At 43.8% G+C, this 27,516-nt stretch overlaps 1 protein-coding gene across 1 annotated transcript in view; it reads left to right on the forward strand.

Annotated features, from left to right (window-relative positions):
• Positions 1-26,057, forward strand: part of LOC135200179 (zinc finger protein 84-like) — a 65,961-nt gene extending 39,904 nt beyond the window's left edge. The window contains exon 2 of the mRNA XM_064228542.1: positions 16,202-26,057. Within this exon, the coding sequence (XP_064084612.1) occupies positions 16,748-17,788 (1,041 nt within the window). The 5' untranslated portion in view covers positions 16,202-16,747 and the 3' untranslated portion in view covers positions 17,789-26,057. The remainder of the gene's footprint in view (positions 1-16,201) is intronic.
• The last annotated feature ends 1,459 nt before the right edge of the window (positions 26,058-27,516 follow it).

Raw genomic sequence — 27,516 nt, forward strand, 5'->3', positions numbered from 1 at the left:
GAAGTCACAGCTGATTCCCAGACAGAACTTGGTCTATCTGGTGGGGATTCAGATGGATTCTCGGGGTTTTCGAGTATTTCCTTCGCAAGAGAGAATCGTGAGAGGCTTGGAAAAAGTCTCTCTCTTCTTAGGGAAAGAACGGACTTCGGCGAGGGAATGGTTAAGCCTTCTAGGCACCCTTTCCTCGCTCGAACAGTTCTTTCCTCTAGGAAGACTGCATCTTCGTCCTCTTCAGTTTTTCCTAAGGAGATCATGGAACTGGAAGACGGGACTTCTCTCCGACAGTTTTCTCCTTCCAATGGAGATGAAACCACACCTGCAATGGTGGTTGTCCCTCTCTAAAAGAGAACAAGGGAATTTCTCTGGAAGTTCCGAACCCAAGCCGAGTGTTGTATTCAGAGCATCGGAGAAGGGTTGGGGAGCAACACCATAGGACCGAGAGAAGTGTCAGGCACCTGGAAGGCAGCACAGGTGTCCTGGCACATAAATTGCAAAGAACTTCTAGCAGTTCACTTGGCGCTAAAGTTCTTCGAACCCTTTGTGACAAACAGTGTGGTCCAAGTGAATGTGGACAACACTACCGCCCTGTCCTACATTCGGAAGCAAGGAGGAACGCACTCCGTGTCTCTATACGAGATAGCAAGAGATCTGCTAATTTGGACCTCACAGAGGAACATCTCCCTCTTGACAAGATTTGTTCAGGGTACGAGAAACGTCAGGGCGGACAGACTGAGCAGGAGAAGCCAGGTCCTTCATACAGAATGGACCCTTCATTCAGAGGTGTGTCAGAGTTTTTGGGATCTTTGGGGCACTCCTCAACGTAGATCTGTTCGCCACATTCCTTTCCAAAAAGGCTGGAAGTCTTTTGTTCAGTGGTGGAAGACCCAAGAGCTCTCGTGGTCGACGCCTTCCTGCTAGACTGGTCTCATGTGGACGTGTACGCTTTCCCCCCCTTTCAAAATCCTGGGACAAGTGTTGAGAAAGTTTTGTAGCGTCCAACGGGACAAGGATGACCCTGATAGCCCCGTTTTGGCCAGCACAAGATTGGTTTGCAGAGGTGCTGGAGTGGACAGTAGACTTCCAAGATCCCTTCCAAAAAGGATGGATCTTCTCAGACAGCCACACTTCGAGAGGTTTCATCAAAACCTCCCCGCTCTCGCGCTGACTGCCTTTTGACTATCGAAAGACTTGTCAGAGTGAGGGGTTTTTCTCGCGAAGCTGCAAGCGCTATCGCTAGAGCCCGCAGAGCTTCCACTAGACGAGTCTATCAGTCGAAGTGGGAGGTATTCAGAAGGTGGTGTAAGTCTAAGAAGTTTGTCCTCCTCCAGTACCTCTATAACCGAAATCGCTGATTTCCTTTTGTTCTTGAGAGAGGTCTCTCACTTATCTGTATCGACGATCAGGATACAGGAGCATGCTTTCGGCAGTCTTCAGAAACAGAGGCCTAGAGATTGCTGATAATAAAGATCTGCACGACTTGATTAGATCGTTTGAAACGACAAAATCTCAGGAACTAACTCCTCCCAGCTGGAAACATGGATGTAGTTCTCAAGTTCCTTTCGGTCTGACAGATTTGAGCCTCCCCATTTAGCTTCGTTCAGGGATATAACAAGGAAATGCTTGTTTCTCCTATCTTTGGCGACAGCCAAAAGAGTTGGGGAACTTCATGCCCTGGAAGATGAAGTCGGCTTTAACAGAGACTCGGCCTTCTGCTCGTTTAGAACTCTTTTTCTCCTAGCGAAAAATGAGCCCAATCCCCATCGAATCCCTGGCCAAGAGATTCGAGATTAAAGGCTTATCGAGTCTAGTAGAGAAACAGAAAAGTCTCTTTGCCCGGTAAGAGCCTTGAAGTTCTACTTACCAAAGGAAGAAACAATGGAGGCCTGACAAAGTCTTTGTTGTTCGATTAAGGACCCAAAGGAATCATGTCTAAGAACGCATTAGCTTTCTTCATTAGGAGCGTCATTACAGACGCTCACAAGTTCTGTCCTGACAACTCTTTTCCGCTTTTAAGAGTAAAAGCTCATGAAGTTAGAGCAGTGGCGACGTCTCTCTCTTTTCAGAAGAATATGTCGCTAAAGAAAATCATTGATACGACATATTGGAGCTGCAATTCGGTTATTTGCATCTCACTATCTTAAAGACGTTCGCGTGACCTACGAGAAATGTTTTTCTCTGGGGCCTTTTGTATCGGCGGATACGATACTGGGTACGGGAGCAAAGACCAATCCTTAACTTTGTACATACCTTCTACTAGATATGTTCTAGATTTCTGCTGGCAAAGAGGGCTCGGTGCTGCAACTGGCGGCCAGTCACTGTTGTTCAGTAAGGAACTCTTGTGATATCTTTTAGAGGAGTATTAAAATTTTTTTTTAAGAATTTTTGTATGAATGCGTTTTAGTTTCGAGTTATGGGTTGTTTGTAATGAGTTCGGGGATAACTCAGAACAATTCTATATACTAACATGGTGGTTAGGATCAGGTGGTCGGGATTGGGTTATGCTCCTTCATAAGGTGTGTTGTCATAGAAGTGGTCCAGTACCCATTGACAAAGTCCTTTCAGGCTCTGCCGAGTAAGCGGTTCATATACCCATCAACAGACCCACAAGAACTCTAGCCATAGATCAAATATCTCGCTAAGTCTTGAGGTGATTGCAGACTACCGGGCTACAGCCACGAAGTCTACCACCTATCAGGTAGGAACCAAGTTTTTTCTTTTATACCTACAACATATGTTGTTTACCTGTCTATTCCATATTAGCTGTCTCTACCCTCCACCAAAGGGTGCCAATCAGCTAAGTATATACTGACAGGTAAGTCATTGTATGAAATGATATTGTTATAATACAATAAAGTTTCATACATACTTACCTGGCAGATATATACGATTAATGGCCCACCCAGCCTCCCCGCAGGAGACAGGGAAGAAAAAGAGAAAATATGATAGAAAACGGGAATGGTTCCTAGTCCTGCCGCCCAGGGCAGGCAGGTAGATCACCTGACCTACCGGTAGCGAGTGGCGCGAAATTTGAATTTCTGTCGGGGACGACGAGTCTTAGCTAAGTATATACTGCCAGGTAAGTATTGTATGAACAACCTTTATTGTATTATAACAATATCATTTTCATACATTCAACTTACCTGTCAGATATATACATAGCTATCGACTCCGTCGTCCCCGACAGAAATTCAAATTTCGCGGCACTCGCTACAGGTAGGTCAGGTGATCTACCGCCCTGCTCTGGGTAGCAGGACTAGGAACTATTCCCGTTTTCTAATCAGATTCTCTCTGTCGCCGGTAGTATCAACATTGTTGTTACTTCCTCCTGACTGGAATTCTTTTTTTCACAACGCTTTTGATCATCTTTCGACTGATTTTTGGTGACGTACTTGGATCGTTGTTTGGCATTCGCTATCGTGGACTGGTTTTTGGACTTCGCTTTGGATTTTCGTGAATATGTCTGATTCTAGTGTTAGCTTCAGAGTGTGTGTGAATGAAGGCTGTAAGGTGAGGATTCCGAAAGCTTCGTAGATCCTCACACTACATGCAGTGGTTGTAGAAAGGTTGAATGCTCAATTGAGAATACGTGTAACGAGTGTGAGAGATTGAGTGCGCAAGAATGGAAGAATCTGACTTCTTACTTGAAGAAGTTAGAGAAGGATAGAGAGAGGAAGGCGGCTTACAAAAGCCGGAAAATGTCTAGTAGTTCTGTAGCTTCTTCTTCTTCTCTTAATTATGCCCATTCTGTTTCAGCCCGTTCACAAGTTTATCCCTCTGATTCCGCCTCAGAGAAAATGGAAGCATTAGAAGGTAAGAGAAGTGAAGGTAAGAGAAGTGAATGTGGTTTCTCGAGTGATGTTAGTGTCCCCAGTGTAGTGGAGGGGGCGTCTGGTCGTCCCTGCGACGCTCCCAGGCCTAGACCTCTTCCAAGCTCCCTGGCCCAGAGGAGAAGGAAAGTCGAAAGCCTTACGGGGGTCGTGGGGAATCCCCAACGATCAGGCGTCCCTTCGGCAGAATCGTATGCATCTCAGTCTGCCAGGACAGCTATAGAAAAAGCGTCCTTCGTGAGTGCTTTTCATCTTCTAGTTCGCCTTCTCGAGAAGAGGATGAAGGAATCGAAGCTTTCACGTCCGCAAAAAGGAACTGGAAAGAACATGAGCTTAATTCTAGCCTCGAGCGCTTCTCTGAAGAGGAGGCGCCTTCGGTAATCAAGAAAAGCTAGAAAGGATTTAGATCCTTGGAAGGGAAAAGACTCTCGAGCGCCTTCCAGATCTCCTTCTCCTGATTCGAATGAGCCTTCGACCAGGAGAATTTTGATGAATGTACAGGAGCAAATAGCGTCTTTGGTAGGAGTACTTTCTAAGGAGCCTACTCGTAAAAAGGATGACAGGCTTCCGATTAAGAGATCCAAATACCGATCTCCTGTCGGGCGCGACGAACCCTCCAGGGGAGTTGTCGCACAAGCGGCCATCTCTGGGGGGAGCGGTGCGTTAGGCAGGCGAGATGTGGGAAAGGAAGTAACTCCTACCAAGCGTCAGGCGCCAACTAGGAGCCAGGCGCCAACTAGGAGCCAGGCGCCAAGTAGGCGCAAAGAGCCTGACTTTACTGTAGATCGTTCTAGGCCCAGATCTTCATCCAAGCAACAAGAGCCAATTGGAGAAGAGAGAACTCCTGATAGGAGTATAGCGCCCGCTAAGCGCAATATACTTGCTATTCGAAAGGCGCATTCCATGAGCGATACTCCTACCAAGCCTCAAGGTAGTATTCGGAACTAGATGCGCCTTCCGTAGGTCAGGAGTATTCGGGAAGAGATACTCCTGCTAAGCGCCTTGATTACTCTGGCCTCGATACTCCTCCCAGGCGCCAGGAAGTATTCTGGACTTTTTACTCCTACCAGGCGCCAGGAGTATTCGAAGCGCGATGCGCCTACCAAGCGCCAGGAGTATTCTGAGCTTAATACTCCTAACAGGCGCCAGGAGTATTTGGAGCGAGATGCGCCTTCCAGACGGCAGGAGTATTCGAAGAGTGTAACGACTGTCAGGCGCCAGGAGTATTCCAAACAGGTTACTCCTACCAGGCCTCAGGAGTATTCTTCAGCGAGATACTCCTGCTAAACGCCAGGCGCATTCTCCTCGTGAAGAGTTTGACATCCGACAGGAGTCTAAAACCAGGCGTAGAGCAGTGATACGTGACTCTCCTAATGATAAACGTAAGGAGAGAGTTACTCCTAGCCCATCTCCTTATAGAAGTGCTTCTTCTTCGGAAAGGAAAGAAATCTAGAGAGGAGACAGAGGAGGGAAGGGAGCCTTCTCCTTCCGATCCTATTAATTTAGATGACGTCTCGGAGGACGAAGTTTACTAACAGAGAAGGGCTCTCGAATTACAAAGTTCTTTCTGCTCTTCTCTTAGAAGAATATGGAGATGCATTAACTCCAGCCGCTCCTCCTTCTCCTCGCTCTCTATTTTCAAGTACGAAGGCACACAGTCTTCGTCTTTCCTGAAAATGAAGCCGGCCATATCCCATGAAAAGGGCCTTACAATCTCTGGACTCCTGGATCAAGACTAAGAAGGAGTTAGGAAGGACGATCTTTTGCATGCCTCCCGCTAAACTAAGGGGCAGGAGAGGCATATGGTACGAAACGGGAGAAAACATGGGATTGTCTCTGCCTGTTTCAGCTGAATCGGACTTCTCCAGTCTCGTAGACTCGTCGAGCAGACATGTCTTGAATTCAGCAAAAGCAACATGGGGTCTTTCGGAAATGGACCATCTCCTCAAGGGACTTTTTCACACCTTAGAAGTATGTAACTTCCTAGATTGGTCCCTTGGGGTCATTGCTAAGAAGTCCCATTGAAAAAAAAAGAACAAACTAAGCCCTGAAACCTTGCATAGCATCCTTACATGCATAGATAAGGCGGTTCAAGATGGATCGGCGGGAAGTGTGGCTCCCTCTTCGGTGCGGGAATACTAAAGAAGAGAGCGGTTCATAGTGCCTTTCTCACTAAGGCCGTCTCTCCTTCGCAGAGATCCGCTTTGCTGTATGCGCCTCTCTCTGAGCATTTATTTCCTTCGCAGTTGGTGAGAGACATTGCCCATTCGCTAACTGAGAAAGCCACTCAGGATCTTTAAGGCAATCCTCAAGGAAGAATAGACCTGTGGCTAGTGAGGAAAAGAAAGCATCTAAGCCAACTCAACAACAGCAGCCCTTTCGAGGAGGCGCTCAGGCTAGATCCATCGTCAGAAGGAAATCATCTGAAAAAAAGGGGAAGATCTGCCTTCCGTCCCTTTAAGAAGGGAAAATGAGAAAATCTTTCCTCCGACACCTGTAGGAGCCAGGTACAATTCTTTGCGGGAGCATGGGAAGACATAGGATCCGATCCTTGTCAATGTCAGTAATCAAGAAGGGTTATTATATCCCATTCAAGGACAGACCCCCCTTGACAACGTCACGAGGGAACTGTCAGCCAGATACAAGGACCCTGTTCTGATGGATACTCTTCGTCAAATGGTGGAGCAGATGTGGGACAAAAGAGCAATAGAGCTGGTACTGGATCAAAGCTCCCCGGGGTTTTTACAATCGCTTGTTTCTTGTAGCGAAAGCCTCGGGGGGATGGGAGACCGGTACTGGATGTAAGTTCGCTGAACAAATTCGTACAACAACAGAAGTTCAGCATGGAAACGTCTGCCTCAGTACTTGCAGCTCTCGTCAGGGAGATTGGATGGCGTCTCTAGATCTTCAAGACGCATATTTTCCACGTCCCGATTCACCATTGTCGTCGAGGAAGTACCTTCGTTTCATGTTCGAGGGAAGGATCTATCAGTTCAGGGCCCTGTGTTTCGGCCTTTCTACGGCTCCCAAGTCTTCACAGACTTGATGAAAAATGTGTCAAAACACCTTCACATGAAAGGGATAAACGTCTCCCTATACCTGGACGACTGGCTCATCAGGGCCAGGTCTCAAAAACAGTCTGGAGGACCTGTCAACAATCCTGGATTTGACAAAGACATTAGGATTAATCGTGAACCTCGAGAAATCCCTATGGTCCCAGCCAGAACGTAGTCTATCTGGGGATTCAGATGGATTCTCGGGGTTTTCGAGTATTTCCTTCTCAAGAGAGAGTAAGGAAAGGCTGTGCCACAGTATTGAACTTCTTAGAGAAAGAGCGTACTTCAGCGAGGGAATGGTTGAGCCTTCTGGGACCCTTTCCTCGCTCGAACAGTTCTTTCCTCTAGGAAGACTGCATCTCCGTCCGCTCAGTACTTCCTGAGAAGCAGTTGGAGTTGGAAGGACAGGACAGCTCTCGGACACGTTTCCGATCTCATTAGAAGTAAAACAACAGTTAAGGTGGTGGTTGACCCCCTTGGAAGAAAAACAGAGGAGTATCCTTAGAAGTTCGGAACCCAAACCTGACATTGTTCTCAGACGCGTCGGGGGGAGACAGGTTTGGGGTCGTTTTGGCGAACTCTAGGGTCCGAAGAAGTGTCAGGCACCTGGTCGGAAGGAAAGAGCAGGTGTCGTGCACATAAATTGCAAGGAGCTCTTTGCGAATTCACCTCGCGTTAAGGAGCTTCGAGCAGATAGTCAGAGACAAAGTAATTCAGATAAACTCCGACAATCGACCTGCTCTGGCTTATGTCAAGAAGCAAGGAGGAACTCACTCTTTCGCCCTATACGAACTGGCAAGAGATCTGCTGATTTGGGCAAATCAAAGGAATGTGGTCCTTCTAACGAGATTTGTTCAAGGGGAGAGGAACGTGAGAGAGCGGACAGACTGAGCAGGAGGTTCCAGGTCCTTCCTACAGAATGGACCCTCCACCTCGGAAGTCTGTCAGACCCTTTGGTATCTTTGGGGGAACCACAGATAGATCTATTCGCCACGTTTCTCTCCAAAAGGATAGACCCACATTTTGCGCCCTGGTAGAGGATCCCAGGGCCTATGCTATAGACGCCTTTCTCCTGGACTGGTCAGGGCTAGACGTGTACGCTTTTCCCCCATTCAAGATTCTGGGGGAAGTAGTCAGAAAGTTTTGTGGCCTCGAAGGGAACCAGAATGACTCTGATAGCCCCATATTGGCCATCCCGAATTTGGTTCACGGAGGTGATGGAGTGGACAGTGGACTTCCCCAGATCTCTTCCAACAGGATAGATCTGCTCAAACAACCCCACTTCGAGAGGTACCATCAAAAATCTACCCGCTCTTGCTCTGACTGCCTTTCGACTATCGAAAGATTGGTCAGAGCGAGAGGGTTTTCTCGCAAGGCGGCAAGCGCAATTGCTAGAGCCCGCAGAGCATCTACTAGGCGAGTGTACCAATTGAAGTTGGGAGTTTTCAGAAACTGGTGCAGGTCGAAGAAGCTGTCCTCTTCCAATACCTCTGTAACCGAAATTGCGGATTTCCTTCTTTTCCTGAGGGAAAAGTCACATTCTCTCTGTACCGCCAACAATTAAAGGATACAGAAGTATGCTTTCGTCAGTCTTTAGAAACCAGAGGCTTAGACTTGACGAATAATAAAGATTTGCACGATCTTATCCGCTCTTTTGAAACGTCCAAGTCAGTAGAGCCTAGGATTCCGAGCTGGAACTTAGATGTGGTTCTGAAATTTCTATCCTCGGAAAAGTTGAACCACCTCATATGGCTTCATTCCGTGATATCACTAGAAAGTGTATATTTTTTTTCTAATCTGGCTATGGCTAAAAGGGTCAGCGAGTTGCACGCCCTTGAGTCACGAGTTGGTTTCAAAGAAGATTCTGCGATTTGTTCATTCCAGACTCTTTTTCTTGCCAAAAACGAGAACCCTTCGAATCCCTGGCCTAGGAGTTTCGAGGTAAAAGGACTTACTAGCTAGTAGGCAGAGAAATAGAAAGATCACTTTGTCCAGTTAGAGCACTGAAATTCTATCTGGACAGAAAGAAGCGGTTGGGAGGCTCACAACATGGTCTTTGGTGCTCGGTAAAAGACCCCAAGAGACCTATGTCTAAAAATGCTTTGGCCTTCTTTGTTAGAGTGTAATTACCGAGGCTCATAAGAACTGCCCAGATGACTCTTTTATATCTATTAGAGTAAGAGCTCATGAGGTAAGGGCAATCGCGACATCAATTGCATTCCAGAGAAATATGTCACTTAAAAATATTTTGGATGCAACCTATTGGAGATGCAACTCAGTATTTGCATCTCATTATTTAAAAGATGTCGAGTAACGTATGAGAAATGTTTTTCTTTAGGTCCGTTTGTGTCAGCACAGACGGTTCTGGGTAAAGGAGAGAGCACCGATCCTTAATATGTGTACGTAACCCTCTTGTCGGATGTGTTCTCGTGTTTTCCTGTGCATGGGAGTGTCAGATGTCGCACTGGCGGCCTTCACTTCGCTTCATTAGGAAATCGAGTGACAGCTGACTATTAGAGGGGTACAAAATTTTTATTTTTGTATGTATGAGTTTTCGAGTTTGTGGTTGTTTGCTAAGAGTTTTGGGATGGACTCTTAGCAATCTTAGAACTAACACGGGTTAGGATCGGGTGATCGGGATCGGTTGTGTTCTCCTTAAAGAAGGCGTGTTGTCATATAAGCGGATTAGCACCCCTTGACAAACGCCAGTTAGGCTCTGCCGAGTAAGTGGATAAGACCCCATCGACAGACCAGCAAGAACTCTTGGCCACAGATCACTATCTCGCTAAGGCTCTTGAGATGAAGCAGACTCCTGGGCAGTAGCCACGAAGTCTTCCATCTAATAAGGTAGGAACTAAGGTTTATTTATACCTACAACATATGTTGTTTACCTGTCTAGTCAGTTAGTTAGCTGTCTCTTGCCCTCCACCAAAGGGTGTCAATCAGCTATGTATATATCTGACAGGTAAGTTGAATGTATGAAATGATCTTGTTATGATACAATAAAGTTTCATACATACTTACCTGGCAGATATATACAATTGAAGACCCACCAGCCTCCCCGCAGGAGACAGGTGGAAGAGAGAATCTGATTAGAAACGGGAATAGTTCCTAGTCCTGCTACCCAGAGCAGGGCGGTAGATCACCTGACCTACTGTAGCGAGGTGCCGCGAAATTTGAATTTCTGTCGGGGACGACGGAGAGCTCGATAGCTATGTATATATCTGCCAGGTAAGTATGTATGAACTTTATTGTATCATAACAATATCATTTTTCCAAGGTGCGTGATAACAGGGATGGTGGTGGTACAATGACGTCACAAAAGCTGGGAAGAGCAACTTGCCATAACTTTTTTCCAAGGCAACACCTATAATGAACTAATTATGCACTTACAAAATACACAAAATTGTTCCTACACAATATGCAAACCCTTGGTCCTTTACATTAGGCTTTACATTAGGGATTACATTATGACGGAGCTGGAACATGGCCATCAAATTCTTGAACAAAGTGGTTAGGCAGTAACTGCCATCTGGTAGACCAGGCGAATGCCTTGTCTCCGGGCGAGAAAATTCTCTTAGGTCCAATCATTCGGACAAGCTGCTTCTCCCTCCTCTACCTCATCAGAGGTGCTTCTGCATGCCCTCGGTGAGGCCTTTACCGACGAAACAGGTAGACCCGGACCTGGTTCGCCTGGGTCGCAGTCTGTCGCTGCACCTGACGAGCGAGAGTGTATCTCTCTTAGCAGGAAGCAGTGATGCTGGAGGCTACTGTGATGGCAGCTCTTCAGGCAGTCTCCTGGCTAGACCTGTAGTCCTTCACACTGTCTAGAGTCGCAGGGAAAGACTGCTTTCGGGAGACTGTGCCAGTCTGGTGGTAGGGCTATCTCCTACCTGGCCCACCAGACGGCGGCAAACCTGTGGACAAACCAAGTGCTCAAGAGACATGGTGCTGTTCTCTCTCGAGTCAGAAGATCCCTTGGCCCTGAGTTGGTACTAGCCTTACGTAATGGACTGTTGCTGGATTCCACCTCTCTTTAACAGAGAGCAGGTGGATGCTGCGGTGGACAAGCACAGGGATGACGACAAAGACCGGCTTGTCCACCAGACAGTGGCAAAGACCTCTGGCTCTTCGCGTTCCACTGTGGCTAGACCCTCGAGTCTAGCTAGCACCTCCTCAGCCCTGAAGAAGACAAACTCTTCTAAGGGAACCAGAGAAACAACCCAGCCATCTTCTTCCTCTTTGAAGGGAGCGACATCACTTCCCTTTCAGCCATCCTTGCCTTCAGCAAGGTGGGGTAGGATAAGAAGAAGGGGAAGCGCTAGGGTCGGCGTACCCCTCCAGACCCTGCAATTGGTGGGGGGGGTTGCCTGTCGAGCCATTGGGCGACATGGAGTAGAGACCTGGGTTGTAGACGTCCTATGGGAGGGATATCTACTCCCCTTCGAGTCTCTGCCACCCCTCACCAACCACCTGGTCCAGCAACAGTTGTACTTAATAGGGTCACTGATGCACTAGACCCTAGTGGAAGAAGTTAAGAAGATGCTGAGCAAGGACACTGTAGAAGTTGTGTCGGAGTGGTCCCCAGGATTCTACAGCCGGGTCTGTCTTGTAGAGAAGACCTCGGGGTGATAGAGACCAGTCATAGACTTTTCTCCCCTGAACCGATTTGTTTGCCAGACTTGGTTCAAGTTGGAGGACACATGAAAAATGCTTGCCTCTATCAGTGAGAACGACTTCATGCTTACTGGGGACCTGAAGGATGCATATTTCCAGATAGCCATCCACAAGTTCTCCTGCAAGTACCTCTGCTTCATCCTTGGAGAGATGGTCTACCAATTCAGGGCACTGTTTCGGGCTTTCGACTGCTCCCCAGGTGTTCACGAGAGTGTTCAACCTGGTTGCAGCTTGGGCACATTTGCACAGGATGTCTACTGAGGTATCTTGATGATTGGCTGGTCCTGGCAAGCTCCTGCTCACAGTTGCTACAGGACAGGGATTGACTCCTCAAGTTTTGTTGGAATCTAGGGATCCTGATAAATCACGAGAAGTCCGATCTCAAGCCCGAGCAGATGACGTACCTGGACATGCTGATGGATATGGTAGCAGCCAGAGTCTTCCCCTCGGACTCTTGTATCAGCAGGTTCAGGAAGGCAGCGAGGCTCTGCTTGCAAGGCTCTGGCAGGTTGTGATGTGTCACCTGTCGTCCTTGGAGAAGCTGGTCCCTCACGGACAGCTTTACCTTCGTCTCTCCAGTGGAGACTGAGGGAGTATTGGTCTTGGTCCTGCGACCTTCAGTCCTCCCACAGGAGGTGTGAGAAGGCTTGATGCTAAGAACCTCGTAATAGGAGTGGAGAGGGGACCTCTCCACTCCCTGTGATGACATGCTTCTGTTCTCGGATGCATCAACCGAGGGATGGGGCACACCTATGGAGCAAAAACCAGGGTAGTGGATGTCCTTTGGGTAGGATACCTATTTCCCTTCAAGTTCCCGCCACCTGTCACCAACAATTTGGTCCACTTCCGTATGTATGTTCCCAGCTCGCTGAAGGATCTTGCCCTGTGGGGGAGGGGAAGGCAATTCTGAAGAATGGTGCTGTAGAAGTCATGACGGACTGATCTCTGGTATTCTACAACTATCTCTTTCTCATACAGAAGGTGGTGGGTGGATGGAGGCTGGTCATAGACCTCTCTTCCCTTAGCCAATTCATTTGCCAGACTCTGTTCAAGATGGAAACGACACAGCCATCAGGGAGTCCGACTTTTTGCTTTCGGTGGATCTGAAGGACGCATATTTTTTAAAACTACCCATCCTCCAATACTTCTGTAAGTACCTCCGCTTTGTCCTCGGGGAGACGGGTTCCAGTTTTAGGGCATTCTGTTTCCGGCTCTGAACTGCTCCCCAGGTGTTTACACGAGTGTTTACCCATGTGTCGAATTGGCCCATACAAATGGAATACATCTCCTGAGGTTCCTTGATGATTGGCTAGTTCTGGCAAGTTCCTGTTCACATTTGTTCCAGGACAGAGATGGACTTCTCAAATTTTTTGTAATCTGGTAGTCGTGATAAATTTCGAGAAGTCTGAGCTCATACCCAATCAGAGGATAAAATATCTGGGCATGCTGATAGGTACTGCAGCAGTAAAAGTCTACCCCTCAGACTTTTGTATCAGCAAGCTCAGAGAGGCAGTGCAGTTGTTCCTGTCTTGACAGGAGCAACCAGCTTGGCAGTGGGAAATCATTCTCGGTCACCTGTCGTCCTTGGAGAAGCTTGTCCCTCGTGGGTGGCTTCACCTTGTTCCCTTCAGTGGAGAATGAAGGACTTCTGGTCTCCAGCAAGGCACTCTCTGTTAATTCCCATTCCTCTCAGAGAAAGTAAGACAGGACTTAGCCTGGTGACTAGATGACAGGAACCTTGTAATAGGAGTGTCGTTACATATTCCGTCCTGAGATGCTTCTGTTTTTAAATGCATAGACTGAGGGGTGGGCACTCACCCCAGGAAGAGTTGCTGGTTTCAGGTGTGTGGAACCAGAACAGCAGACACCTTCACATCAATATTCTGGAACTCAAGGTGGCATTCTTAGCTGGTGTTCCCTCAGCTCCACAGGTTTGCTGTGCAGGTGCATGAGTGGGCAGTAACACATTCAGTGAAGCTGTCAGCCAGGTACATTCTGGGGAAATGGAATGTAGTAGCAGAAAAGCTCTGCTGCCAGGGTTAGAGTAGTCCCTGCACCCAGACATGAAGAGATTGTTTGATCTTTGGTGCTTTTCGGTGATATATGTCTTCACAACCCAACACAACAGGAAGCTGCTGGTGTTCTGCTCTATCATCCCAGACCCATGGATAGCGATAGAAGACACCTTTCAACACTCTTGGGACGATCTCGAGGCTAATGTTCCCCCTCAGTTCTATCTGATTCAACTAGTGATCAACAAAGTAATAATCATCCTGAATCTCAGGATGACCCTGGTGGCTTCCAAGTGGCCACAAGCTGAATGGTGTCCGGACCTGCTAGCTCTGCTTTCCGAGGTGCCGAGAGAGATCTCTTCAGCAGGTAATAGACTTTCTCGTCTTTCTTCACCGAGAGAAGCTTCTCTCTGTCTCAGCTATTAAGTGCTACAGATCTGCCCTGGCCCAAGTCCTTCACCTGGAAGGCATTGATCTTTCTTCCTCGTGTGATATCTCTATGCTATTGAGAAGCTTTGAACAGTCTTGCCCTCCCAGGGAATTTGACCTCCTGAGTGGCATGCGTGTCTTGTTTTACAGAGCCTGACTTTTGTAGCCTACGAGCCTTTACAAGTCATCAGACAAGGATCTGATCCTCAAGACTGTGTCCTAGGCATCAATGAAAAGAGTTGGCAAACTTCGTGGACTTTCCTTCAACGTTAAGCATATGCTGGGATGGTGCTCTGTCACACTAAGTTTGCCCCTGGAATTCGTAGCGAAGACTTGTAATCTGTAAGTCCCTGACACCAGATTCAAGTCCTTTTCAATCCCCTTTCATCAAGAGGACTTTATTAATGAACAGGACATGATGCTACTGTATCCAGTTATGGTACTGCAGTGCTGTCTTAAGAGGATTCAACGGCTCAGGCCTGAGTGTCGACAACTTTCTTAGTACAGTGGTCCCCCTATATTTGCGGGGGATGCATACCAGATCCCCCCTTCCCCCCGTGAATAGTTAGAACCCGCGAATAGTTGGAACCCCTATTAAAATGCTTAAAACCTCATATTTTGTTAGTTAAAACTCAAGAAAAAACCACTAAAAATTTTTTATACCTGGTTTTTTTAATATGTTTATCACAAAAAGTGCATTTTATGCTGAAATAAAAAAAAAAAAAAGCAGGAATTTGTGGATATTTCTCATAGAAAAATACTGCGAATAGGCTAATCTTCCACGAATAAATTTCTCCAGAGAGAAATTCGCGAATGTGTGAGTCAGCGAATACGGGGTGTCCACTGTACTGGCTCGACCAAGAAAGAGATGTCCAAGAACTCTATTCTTTTTGGCTTCATGAGACAATCAAGTGAGCTTCCTCTGTGTCTGATGACATGGACAGGAGTATTTTCAAGGAAAGAGCTCACAAGGTTAGGGGCATTGATCCGTCACTTGCATTCAGGCAGAACCTGTCAGTTCCACAGGTACTAAGGGTGGGAGTGTGGTCTCGACAAACCACATTCAATTTCTTCTATAATTTATTTATTTATTTTTATTTATTTATTTATATTTATTTATTTATTTATTTTTATTTATTTATTTATTTATTTTTATTTATTTATTTATTTATTTATTTATTTATTTATTTATTTATTTATTTATTTATTTTTATTTATTTATTTATTTTTATTTATTTATTCAACTGTCAGACGTCTGGGCCTGCTGAAAACCAACAGCAACCCCTGGGTATATTTATGAGCAAATATATAAAAAGACATCATGTGAGAGAGAGAGAGGCAGTACGTGCCCCCTTTAAGTCAAGTACACGACTGAATCACGAGCCACCTAGAATAGGTGAGCTGAGCCAATCTAAAACTTGCCATTAGTAAATGAATGGGCTATTGAAGTAATGGAACCTCGTTCCCGCCCGATTACTCCAGGTCCATGACGTGTAAAATTGACACCTACCAGAAGGTAATCCATCCACCATTCAAAACCTCATATTGTTACTCATATGTAGGTATCCATCCATTAAGGTTTAATTCAGCAGGCCCAGAAGTCTGACAGTTGAACATCCCAGATGCTCAACAGATCAGAGGTATGGGACTCCCTCTGCTCTTTGAGACCAGGAAGAGAGCCCTACATGAACAGAACTACCAGTCAGTTCAGAGATTTACTCAGGCTCCACCCACCGAGAGTAAGTGTCCACATGTAAAGACCAAAGGTTTGTATTGGTTTAGGAAAAAAATACAAATTTGCAAAGTAATTTGTATTTTTCCTAACACACTACAAACCACCTCAGCCACCCCTCATTCTGGTACCTGGGTCAAAAGGCAGAGTGAATGCGTATTGGCTGGGTGGGCGGGATTCCTATCCCTATCACCCTATCATTGGTAGTTAACTACCTTCTTAGAAATTAAACAGCTCCCCCTAGCTCAGACTATAAGTCAAATCCATATGTAAAGACCTTCAGGTTTGCATGTTAGGAAAAATACAAATTCATTTGAAAATGTTTAATTTTCCCAAGGGATACGTTTTAGAGTAAAACAAGCTCTCTTATTATGATACGTGAAAAATTTTCAATATCTGATGCTGTGTTTGTTATAAGCAATTGCTATTCAGAGTACATTTTTACTTTGTTTATTTATTTTATTTCAGAATATCGCAAGCAGAGGAAAATTTCATGAGATCCTGGATGTAACGCAATGGGAATTTTAGAAGATTATTACTGAATTTTTGTTATGTGATACGAAAGTTTGCATTGATGACTGAATATTTTGTTGTCTTTACATATTGTTAATTTAGAAATAATTTATGATGCTACGAAGTGTAGTTGGTCTTATGAAATATTTTGGTTTTTAACGAATGCAATTGTGTTTTATATGTTTGCCAAATTGTTTCCTTTGTGGTGACAGGAGCCCTGTTTTTCACAGGAATATTTGATTTCCAGTATAATTGAAAGCAGGCTGTAAATGAGCTAGGATTATTTTGAACTTGCAAAACACCTGGATGCAATCTACCATTCTGTGAGACGTAGATTTTATGATTACTTGGATGAAAACTGTTTATTCCCAAAATTTCACTATCTGAAAGTTTGGCAATAGTTGGTTCATTTTGAGAGCTTTTCTTGGATGAAACTGAATATTCATTGACATAAAACAGACTTTTTTTCAAAGCTGTATACGTATTCAACATCCTTTGAGAATGGAAGCAGAAAACTCAGTTTTTTCTTTATTCAAACAAGGAAACGATAATTTTGAGGATGAACATACCAAATCCACAGTTGATGGATCTTTATTTGTAGATTCTTCCATAGAAGCAATGGGGGACCCAGAATATATTGAATGTGAAGTTGATGTAAGATATACATGCCAGGATAGAAAGAGTGAAGAAGACCATCCAAGTTTTGACGTGGAAAGCGGAAAGAAGAAACCTTTCGCTTGCTCAGTATGTCAAAGAAGTTTTTCTGAATCAGGTGATCTCAAAAAACACATGAGAACTCACACAGGAGAGAAACCATATACTTGCTCTGTATGTCAAAAAAGTTTTTCTCATTCAAGTAATCTCAAAAAACACATGAGAACTCATACAGGAGAGAAACCGTATACTTGCACTATATGTCAAAGAAATTTCACTCATCAAAGTCATCTCAAATCCCACATGAGAACTCATACCGGAGAGAAGCCATATACTTGCTCAGTTTGTGAGAAAAGTTTTTCTCATCAATGTGATCTTAAAACACACATGAGAACTCATACGGGAGAGAAACCGTATACTTGCTCAGTATGTGAGAAAAGTTTTTCTAGTCAAAGTAATCTCAAAACACACATGAGATCTCATACAGGGCTGAAACTATTTACTTGCTCTGTATGTGAGAAAGCTTTTTCTCAAAAATGTGATCTCAAAAAACACATGAAAACTCATACTGGAGAAAAACCATATACTTGCTCGGTATGTCAAAAATGTTTTTCTGAATCAAGTAATCTCAAAACACATATGAGATATCATACAGGAGAGAAACCATATACGTGCTCTATATGTCAAAAAAGCTTTTATCAACATAATCATCTCAAAACACACATGAAAAGTCATACAAGATCAGTAGAGCCAAAAGGCACAAATAAGAAAGTACCAAGACCTAAAAACGACCTGAAAAGCACATGGAAACTGAAGGAAATAGAAAAAATACCCGTGGTGGTAGGGGCAACAAGACTAATAAAGAAAAACCTGAGAAAATATCTTTAGGCAGTACCAAGTTGCCCAAGTGTAAATGAGGTGCAGATTGCTGCCCTCAAAGGAACAGGAAACAGCTTGTAAAGAGCCCTCGGATATAAGGCTAGTGGAATGGAGGTGTAACCATAAACCCTCAGGTTGGGGCCCATTGCACCACTGATATAAATTGTAAGTTAAGAATAACGTAAGCCAGAAAGAAACCATTCACTTGTTGTGTATGTCAAAGAAGTTTCCTGGTTTAAGTCAACTCAAAACACAAGAATTCCTAATAGACAGAAACTGTGTATGTTCTTGATCTTTGTCCAAGTAGTATTTCTAATTCTGAAATTCTCAAAGCACACATTGGAAATAATTTTAGAGAGGGATATTCTCCAGTCCTAATGTAAAAAATGTTAGCCATTTTCAAACACTTTGAGGTTACTCTTGAAAATTCATAATATTTACAGGTCAATTAGATGTAAAGTACAGAATGCCAAAACCTATGTAACTTACCGAGTAATTACATGTAGCTGAAGGCTTCCTACCATGGCAGTTGAAATATTCCAAATTTTGTGCCGGTGCCAGCATCGTTAGTGTACGTGTATAGGACCCACCCACTTTTGGGAGCGATGTGTTCAAAAAAGAGAACCCATTCTTTTTTTGCTGGCTCCTGACTAACATCGGTGGTTTTAGCAGTCATCTTTCATCATTGTTTGGATATTTTCCAGTATCTTTAGTGACATACTAGATTATTTTGTGGTTGTTTGCATAATTAGCTAGACCAATTATATCAGATTCAAGCTCTTCCAACATTAGATATTGTTCAGAAGGATGTAGAATTAGATTGACTAAGTTCTCATATGACTTGCACAGCAAATGCATTACTAAATGTAGGGAGCAGGATTGTTCAAGGGAATTAACTTGCTCAGTGTTTGTAAATTGGGATGAATCTAAATGGAAAGCTTAAGATCTCATTTAGACAAACTATCTAGAGATAGGAAGAGAAAGGCAGCGCCCAGAGCTGAAAGTAGGACATCTATAGAGACTTCTCCTTTAGTAGTTGAGGAATTACCTACGCTTGCTCAACCTCCTATTACTTCCCCAGTTGTTAGCCCTCCTAGCAACTCCAATTTCAGGCTCCCATGATTCCAAACCCAACACCATTGCCAGAAGGTCACTGTCCCGCTCCCCCCGCACCGGGGAGTAGACAAGGGAGGCTGGAGGGCTTGCTCCCAGACAGTTACCCTCTCCGTCGTACCTGTTGATGGCTCCCAGGCTGCGATAGAGTGCCGTTGGAAAGGTGTCTCTTTCAGTGCTCACCGTCTGTCGTCAGACTATGGGCTCTTCTCCAGACAAGAGACACCATCTTCGTAAATCATCGACCTCTAGGCCTCTGAAGAGGCATGCTGCGCTTGTTAAAGAGATACAGGGAGGTTGGGGACAATCCACAACCTTCATGTAGTTTTCAAGACACACACACACACTTTTATTTTTGTAATTGGGATAGCCCGGAGTCCTTTTCAGGAGCAAGCTTTGCGATCACTTTTACCCGTCAAATGACCACCTGTTTCTGATCGCCCATCTCGTGAGGACACTGTAGTGTCTGCTACTGTTCATTGATGAGCTTCTCTGGACCGCTTGGCATCCTCTCTTGGCTTTTCGGCTTTTCTGCACTTGTCCTCTCAGCACCAATCTTGGACCGCACAGTGCCCATACCTAGACTCTTAATGCCCATTTTTGGTAGCTCGATGCCTGTCTCGGACCGCTCGGCGCCCGTATCAGCGGCGCCGCTGCGGGGCGCATAGCGCCATTATCAATGTGGATGAGTCGTTGGCACCTCTTAAATGCCAATTAGAGCAGGTGATGGACTTTTTAAGAAAGAAACCGTCTTCTAAAAGCAAGGAGAGTAACTTGTCTGCGATTTCATCGGAAGATGAAGCAGTAGAGTAAGAGACAGCTTCCTCTTCTGCTTATGCCGTTGCTTATGAAATTCTTTCTGGAGAATTACCTGGAGTTTTTCGTTCCTGCGACTCCAGTAGCTCCTGCTTCTACCTTACTTATAGGGAAAATTCCTTTAGATGGACTCCCTCAGATGGTTTTGTTTTCCTCTTCTAAGATGGTTCTGGGAGAAGTGGAAGAGTGGCTGGCTGGCTGGCAAGAGGGAGCTAGGGAACGCCACCTTTGCTTTTCCTCCCTCTAAACTTATCAAGAAGCGACTGCTATTATGTGACAGGTGAGACTCCTTCCCTGGGAGTTTCTGCCTCCTCCCAGGGGGACTTGTCCAGTCCAGTGGACTCAGAGGGACGGTCGGCATTTGCTGCTGCAAAGGTTTTCTTCTCTTCACCAAAAATCGATCATTTGGTGAAGAATATTTTCAAAGTCTTAGAAATTTTCAGTTTCTTAGACTGGACTGTGGATGCCTTGGCTAGAAAGATAGAAAATTGTCCTTCTCTAGTAGCAGAAGATCTGTCTGCAGATTGGCTTGGAGTGTTGTCTTGTACAGACAAAGCAGTTAGGGATGGTTACAGTGAAATTGCTTCCCTTTTCTCAATGGGATTGTTGAAAAAGAGAGAGCTGTGGTGCTCTTTCACTTCCAAGGGTGTCACATCTACTCAGAAGTCTGCCCTCTTGTTCTCGCCTTTTGATAAGGCTTATCTTTTTCCACAAAGTATGGTGAAAGACGTCCTGTCAGACCTTCAGAATAAGTCCACTATGGACTTATTGACTCAGTCTTCTAGAAGGCCAAAGGAGCCTGTAGCCTCCTCCAAGTTGTTCTCTCCATTGCAGTCTCAGCCCTTTTGGGGGTTAGATCCATATCACAGTCCAGACCAAGAGCTAACTTGCGCTCTAGTGCAAGACCTATCAAAAAGTACTCCATTAAACTGTCTTCCAAAAAGTGATTTGTATGTCCTCTATATCCCTGTAGGAGTAAGGCTCCTTCATTTTTGGAGGGAATGGAACCACAGAGGGGCAGATCCTTGGGTGGTACAGCCATTGAGAGAAGGCTATGTATTTGATTCCTCTCATAGATAAGCTGCCGTTATCCAGCTCACTGATCGTGTTAACAGTACTTGGTAGGATCCGAGAGACATTTAGCCTTCTTGCAGGAGGTGGAAGCACTTATCTGCAAGAGAGCAATGGAAGAGGTGTCAGATCATGGCACAGAAGGGTTCTACAACTGACTCTTCGTACTCCCCTAATCATCGGGGGGCTGGAGGCCAGTCCTGGACGTCAGTGCCCTGAACTTCTTTATTGCAAGACGAAGTTTCATATGGAGACCAGTGCCTCAGTCATGTCCTCTCCACATTCAGGGGATGGGATGGTAACTCTGGATGTGGAAGATGCATACTACCATATTCCCATTCATCCGGAGTCAAGGAAACTTCTTTGCTTCGTGCTCCGAGGCAAAGTTTTGCAATTCAGAGCTCTCTGTTTAGGTCTGACTTGGCGCCTCAAGTATTTATGAGAGTTGTAACCCCTCTCACAAAGTGGCTTCACCTGATGGGGATCAAAATCTCATTTTTCCTGGACAACTGGCTTCTTCATTCACCCTCAAAGGAACAGTGCATGGAGGACTTGAAAAAACTAATGACTTTGACTCAGGAGTTGGAAATTTTAATAAATGTCCAAAAATCGCGGCTTACTCTGTTACAGACAATTCTGTATTTGGGCATGATTCTGGACTCAAATTTTTCGGGGTTTTCTGTCCCAAGCATATAAATGCATGTCCTCAAACAGTCTGAGAATTCCTAAATCGTTAGTCCTTCTCAGCTCTACAATGGATGAGCTTACGGGGAACCCTAGCTTCACTGGAGACCTTTGTAAAACTGGGAAGGCTTGTCATGCATCCACTTCAGTTTTACCTGAAGGTACTTTGGTCCAGGAAGACTCAGCAGGACTCTCTCGTCTTTCCCATTTCTGAGAAAATAAAAACAGACCTTCAGTGGTGGTTATCTGTGGACAGACCTCAGGAAGGGAAGTCACTCCGACCTCAGAACCCAGAGCTGAAATTTTATTCAGACATGCCAGATCTCAGATGGGGGGCCATCCTAGAATGGCAAAAGGTGTCGGGCCTATGGATGGGATCAGAAAGCCCTTCACATCAATGTGAAGGAATATTTAGTGATCTTTCTAGGTCTACAGCATTTTTCTCACCAGGTGTCTGTAGTATTTCCATCCACCCGACTAACTACTAGGTAGTTTGACAGAAACATGAGGTGACATTCCAATTTTATTCACAACCTCTGGGAATACATTTTGCAGAGCGTGACGCTAAGAATGGCAGGAAGTCTCTCGACAATAACAACAAATGCCCACTTCCCTGCTTAAACAACAGGCACAATTGAATACATACATTATTCCCAAGTGATGTTTCTCATTCACTCGCAATACATATCGTTGTCCAGAAAGATAGAAGCAGTGTTTGCAGACAACACAACGGCCCTGTCTTACATCTACAAACAAGGGGGCACTCACTCCTTCACACTTTACCAAACACTGTAGGAGTTTCTTCTTTGGACAGAACGACAACAAGTGACGATCTTCACTCGTTTTGTACAGGGCAGATTAAACATCTTGGCGGATGAATTAAGCAGACAAAACCAAGTCCTTCCAGTAGAGTGGACCTTGGACCTCCAAGGATGCAAGGGACTTGGAGACTTTGGGGACGACCAACAGTAGATCTCTTTGCAACAGCAAAGAATCATCGTCTCCTGATCTTCTGCTTGCCAGTCCTGGACCCTCTAGTATGGGCAGCGGGCGCTATTCTCCTCAACTGGACAAGATTAGACCTCTATGCTTTCCCTCTGTTCGCCATGATGCAGGAGGTAGTAAGCAAATTCTCCACACACCAGAATGTCTCCATGACTCCATTCTGGCTGAGTAAGGAATGGTTTCTGGACCTTCTTCAACTCTTAGTGTGGACTTCCTAAGACTTCTTCCTCCAAAGAAGTCACCAACTTCTGAATACTGCCTACTTTGATTGTAAAGCGTGCTAGTAGAAGATCGATGACATCTAGCGATGGCTTCTGCAGCTTGTTTTGAAAAGCCTTTTGCTTTCTATTCAGGTTCCATCAAAGACTATGCGCTCTGTCTCTGACAGGATTTCGACTGTCAGACGACTGGTTGAAGCGAAAGGCTTTTCAAAACAAGCTGCAGAAGCCATTGCTAGATGTCATCGATTTTCTACTAGTAGGCTTTACAATCAATGTGGGCAGTATTCCCAAGTTGATGTCGAAGGCATAACATCATCTGAGTCCACTATAGCCCATATAGCAGATTATTTGCTGTTTTTGAAGTCCTCCAGAAAGTTATCCTCCAGTACCATTAAGGGGTACAGATCTTTCAAACACAGGGCTTTGGTTGTTGGTCTCAATCAGGACCTTAGCGATCTTATTAGATCTTTGGGGACTTCCAAATTGGAGAATGCGAAAGCAGTTTCATGGAATTTGGACATAGTTCTGAAGTTGCTTTCTGGTGGCTCTTTCAAACCCCTCTGCATGGTATCACTCAAGAATCTCATGAAAAAAGACCCTCTTCCTAGTAGCTCTGGGTATGGTATAAAGGGTTAGTAAATTAGAGGCGACAGATAGAAGAAAAGGGTTTTCCGAAGGAGATGCTGTCTATTCCCTTTCTTTAGGATTTCTTGCCAAGAATGACATGAACAAACCTTGGCCACGTTCTTTTTCTTTTAAGAATCTGATGGACATCATTGGACCAGAGGAGGAAGAATTACTTTTATGTCCAGTAAGAGCTCTACACTACTATTTGCAGAGAACAGAAAAGATTAGAGGACCTGCAAATATTTTTTGGTGTTCTGTGAAATCCAATCTCCGTCTCGTCCAATGTCAAAGAATGACATTTCCTTCTTTTTGAGGAGTTTTATAGCTGAGGCATGCTCTCAACTCCAGGAAGATATGTTACCTTCCATTAATGCTAAGGCGCATGAAGTTAGAGCAGTCGCCATTTCTCTTGCCTTTAGGTATAATATGTCTGTGGATTCGATGATGCAGTCTACATTTAAGAAATGTAGGTCAGTGTTTGCAGTACATTATTTAGAGGAAATTGAAACAGCTTTCAAGAATTGTTCCACGTTGGGTCCATTGTCGGTGGCTGGCAAGGTGTTGGGGGAGGAAGCATACCGGGCAAACTGTCCCTCTAATATCCTCTATTCTTGGTTAAGGTGTTGAGTTTTGGGAAGCCTGGCAGCACTTGTTACCCAGTCATTATTGTAGGGTGGTATTGGTTGGTTTCATAATGTAGGTGATGATGTTATTTTTATCTGACCTACTCCCAGGGCAAGGGCGCCAAGTTTTTAATCTTCATCAGTCATCCGGTGAACTTCCATGACTACAAAGTTTTTTCCTACTAAGTAGGGGTGATCATTAGCCAAAACTGCCACGCCTTCTACAGGTGAAGGGAATGCTGAACAGAGGCAGTAATCCTCTGCAATGCTTTCTTACCAGGTAAGGTACAATGGGTATTTTGAAAATACTTGCAGATCTGTATACATGCAGTCCCCAGGTTACGACGGGGGTTCCGTTCTTGAGACGCGTTGTAAGCTGGAACATCGTCAAAAATCCTAAGAAAACCTTACATTTAATGCTTTTGGTGCATTAAAAACTATGTAAACTGCATTCTTATTGCATTTTTCATCAAAAAACCTTCAAATATTGATTATTTTGCATTTTTGGTGTCATATTTCTTCTGCCAGATCAGCGTTGTAGGGCGGCCATAACCCTGGAAATAATTTTGATGAATATAATTGAAAAGCGCCTTAACCTCAGAACGTCGTAAGCTGAACCTGTCGTAACCCGGGGACTGCCTGTACTCTGTTACCAACGCCATAAGGGACCAGTAATGAATTATGGTGCCATGGCGCCATAAGATCTGTATACTCTGTTATCAGATCCATAAGGCACCAGTAATGAGTTATGGTGCCATGGCGCCGATAACAGCACCCCTCCCAGAATGGAACCCCTGCCAGTAACCGGGGACTGCCTGTACTTACTTTTAATGTCTAATGTAGTACATGTCCATGATTCCCACCTCCATAAATGTGGAGTCAGCTACATGTAATTACTTGGTAAATTACATGTGTAAGAATGACATTTTTATAGTAAAATTAGTTTTTACACATACTCACCAAGTAATTACATGATCATAGCCCTTCCCCCCTCCTCACAGATGGACATGGCAGGCCAAACAAATTGGTTTCCTGCAGTTTGTACCCATCGGTCCCAAAAGTGGGTGGGTCCTATTCACCTACACTAGTGATGGTGTCGCCACCACAGAATTTGGAATATTTTGACTACCGTGGTAGGAAGTTTGCAGCTACATGTAATTACTTGGTAAGTCACATGTGTAAAATCTAATTTTATTATAAGAATGACATTTTTTGACTGGCAGTATTTTATTTATTCAAGAGTATTTCAAATGGAAGAAAATTACTAGTACATAGATTCTCACTAGGATTGAATATTGTACATAGAACATCGTGAGAAAATGGAAGCTGAAATATCATTATCATTGCTTTTAATCACAGAAGAGAAGGAGAATTTGGAGGAGGATCATACTGAAAACACAGATGATACTTTCTTAGAAGTCAAAGCAGAACCAGAATATTTTGACCATAGTGAATTTGATGTGAAATGGTTGTATAAATAGCCTTTATACAAAGGTAAATTAATTTTAGTTTTTTTAAATTGTGCTCATTGAATACTGTTCAGTACTAGGTTAAGAAATTGTCTGGTGTCTATACTTAACATTTCTTATTCCTATGTACTTTTTGTATGATTTTCAAATTATATGCATAAGTAGTTGTAAGCTTGAATATTTCCATGAAATGTCATGAATATTGGAAATGAAAAGACTGATTTTTCATTAAACATCAATTAATGTTAGGTCCATTTATATTTGATTACTTTTTTTTATATGTTCTATGTTTTAATACTCTGCAAAGAATGTGATACAGCATTAGTTAATCCTTTGTATTAACCCACTGGACACAGTGGACTGACTAAATAACTGTATTATTGTACTGTTCAGTTTTAAGTTCACCCATCAGAAGTGTTGAAACCAGACCTGCTTTGTAAGTGACTATAATACTCTGTCACTGTATTCTGATTTAAGTTAACCAGTCAGAATTGTTGTGACAGAATTATCTCATAGATTTTTACCATTTTGACAATGAACAATCTGATATTCTTGGTCTTTTTGTTAACCTTGTAACCTTCTTTCCAACTGTATTTCATTTGTGCCCCGATGATGCCTGAATAAACAGGAGAAAGTGCTTAGTACTGACCTTCTGCCTGTCATTTTCATGTGGTATTTGCTTATACGTATAGGTATATATGTGTGTGTGTGTGTGTGTGTGTGTGTAGACACCTGGTCATCGATTGTACTAGAACTCGAAATAATCGGATTTCATTGTTGAATTTTGTATCAGATCTCAAAAATAAAACTGGAATCCGACACCCAATGAATCATGGTTTTGTAAACAAAAGAGGTTCAGTCAGTTGCCGCTAGTTGGCATTGTTCCCTTGCTTGTTTAAGCCTCTTGCTTTGCTGCTATTGTTTTGAGCAAGTAATGCACACCTGTACAGGTATTTCCTTAGTTTTTGTTGCTTTCCATAGTGTACTATTTTGATTCAATCACTGGTCCCAAGACAACCATTGGAGCAAGCAGAAGAGGTATACGGGTAGGAACCACAATTTAACCTAAGAAGATTATGGAAAATTATGATGATAGAGGAATTCCTGGGGCAATCTTAAAATCCTACCAAGATTTTAAATGATATGTTAATCCTTGAAGTGTCGATAGTTGTGTCAATAGTTAACTACCGTCACAACTATCGAGACTGTAACAAAACATCTAATATAATGGTAAAAACCATTAGTTATTCAAGTGAATCACTAGATACAAGTTTTGATACTGTTAACAAAATTAGTTATTCATAGGTGAATTCACTAGATATCAAGTTTTTTGATACTGTTAACAAAACAACTGTAATTATTGACTGAGTACTATTGATATCTTTATTGCCATTAATTGGCTGGTAGAAGAGATGTAATTTGGGGATACTTTTTCTTGTAAGTTAACAAAGTTGAGTTTAGAACGGCCACAATACTTTATTGTATAAGTGTTAAGTGTGATTTCGCTAATTCTGGACATAAATTTCGCCTGCTCCATTAATTTTTTTTATAGTTACGACAAATGATGTTGGCAATCGCCAGTCTCATGATTTGGTTGAAGGAAACTGATTGACTCTGTTGCCCAGGTTAGGTTGTTACACTGACAGATATCCATTAGCAAAAGTTGAATAATAGTTGTGTGCTGAGAATAATGATTTTAATAAAACCCTTGTTTTACTGTATCTAATCATATTGCATGTATTATTACCATATGGAATCATAATATGAGCAGAGTGATCTGCCATTTGCATTCTGGTTTCGTTTACATTCTTAAAAAATCAGCTGATTTCATTTTACTGTTATGATCACTGTCTTTAGTTGCCGTAGAGAACTTAATTTACAAACGAAAGCTGGGTTTGAGAATTGTAGTTACTTTACTTATAAACGTGGTAAATTAAATGAAGTACTACATGTGTGTATAATATATCAGTTTCAGGCAGTTCTTATGTCTCCCAAAACATTTTGCTCTGTTCATTATTCGTTGTTCCCAGTTGCACTTGACCTATGAGCTAACCTTGTCGTTTACTAAAGGGCATTATGTTCTTGGTAGTATTTTACAATCAAACTAA

This window comes from Macrobrachium nipponense, chromosome 26 (genome assembly GCF_015104395.2).
Source record: "Macrobrachium nipponense isolate FS-2020 chromosome 26, ASM1510439v2, whole genome shotgun sequence".
NCBI classification, from domain to species: Eukaryota; Metazoa; Arthropoda; class Malacostraca; order Decapoda; family Palaemonidae; genus Macrobrachium; species Macrobrachium nipponense.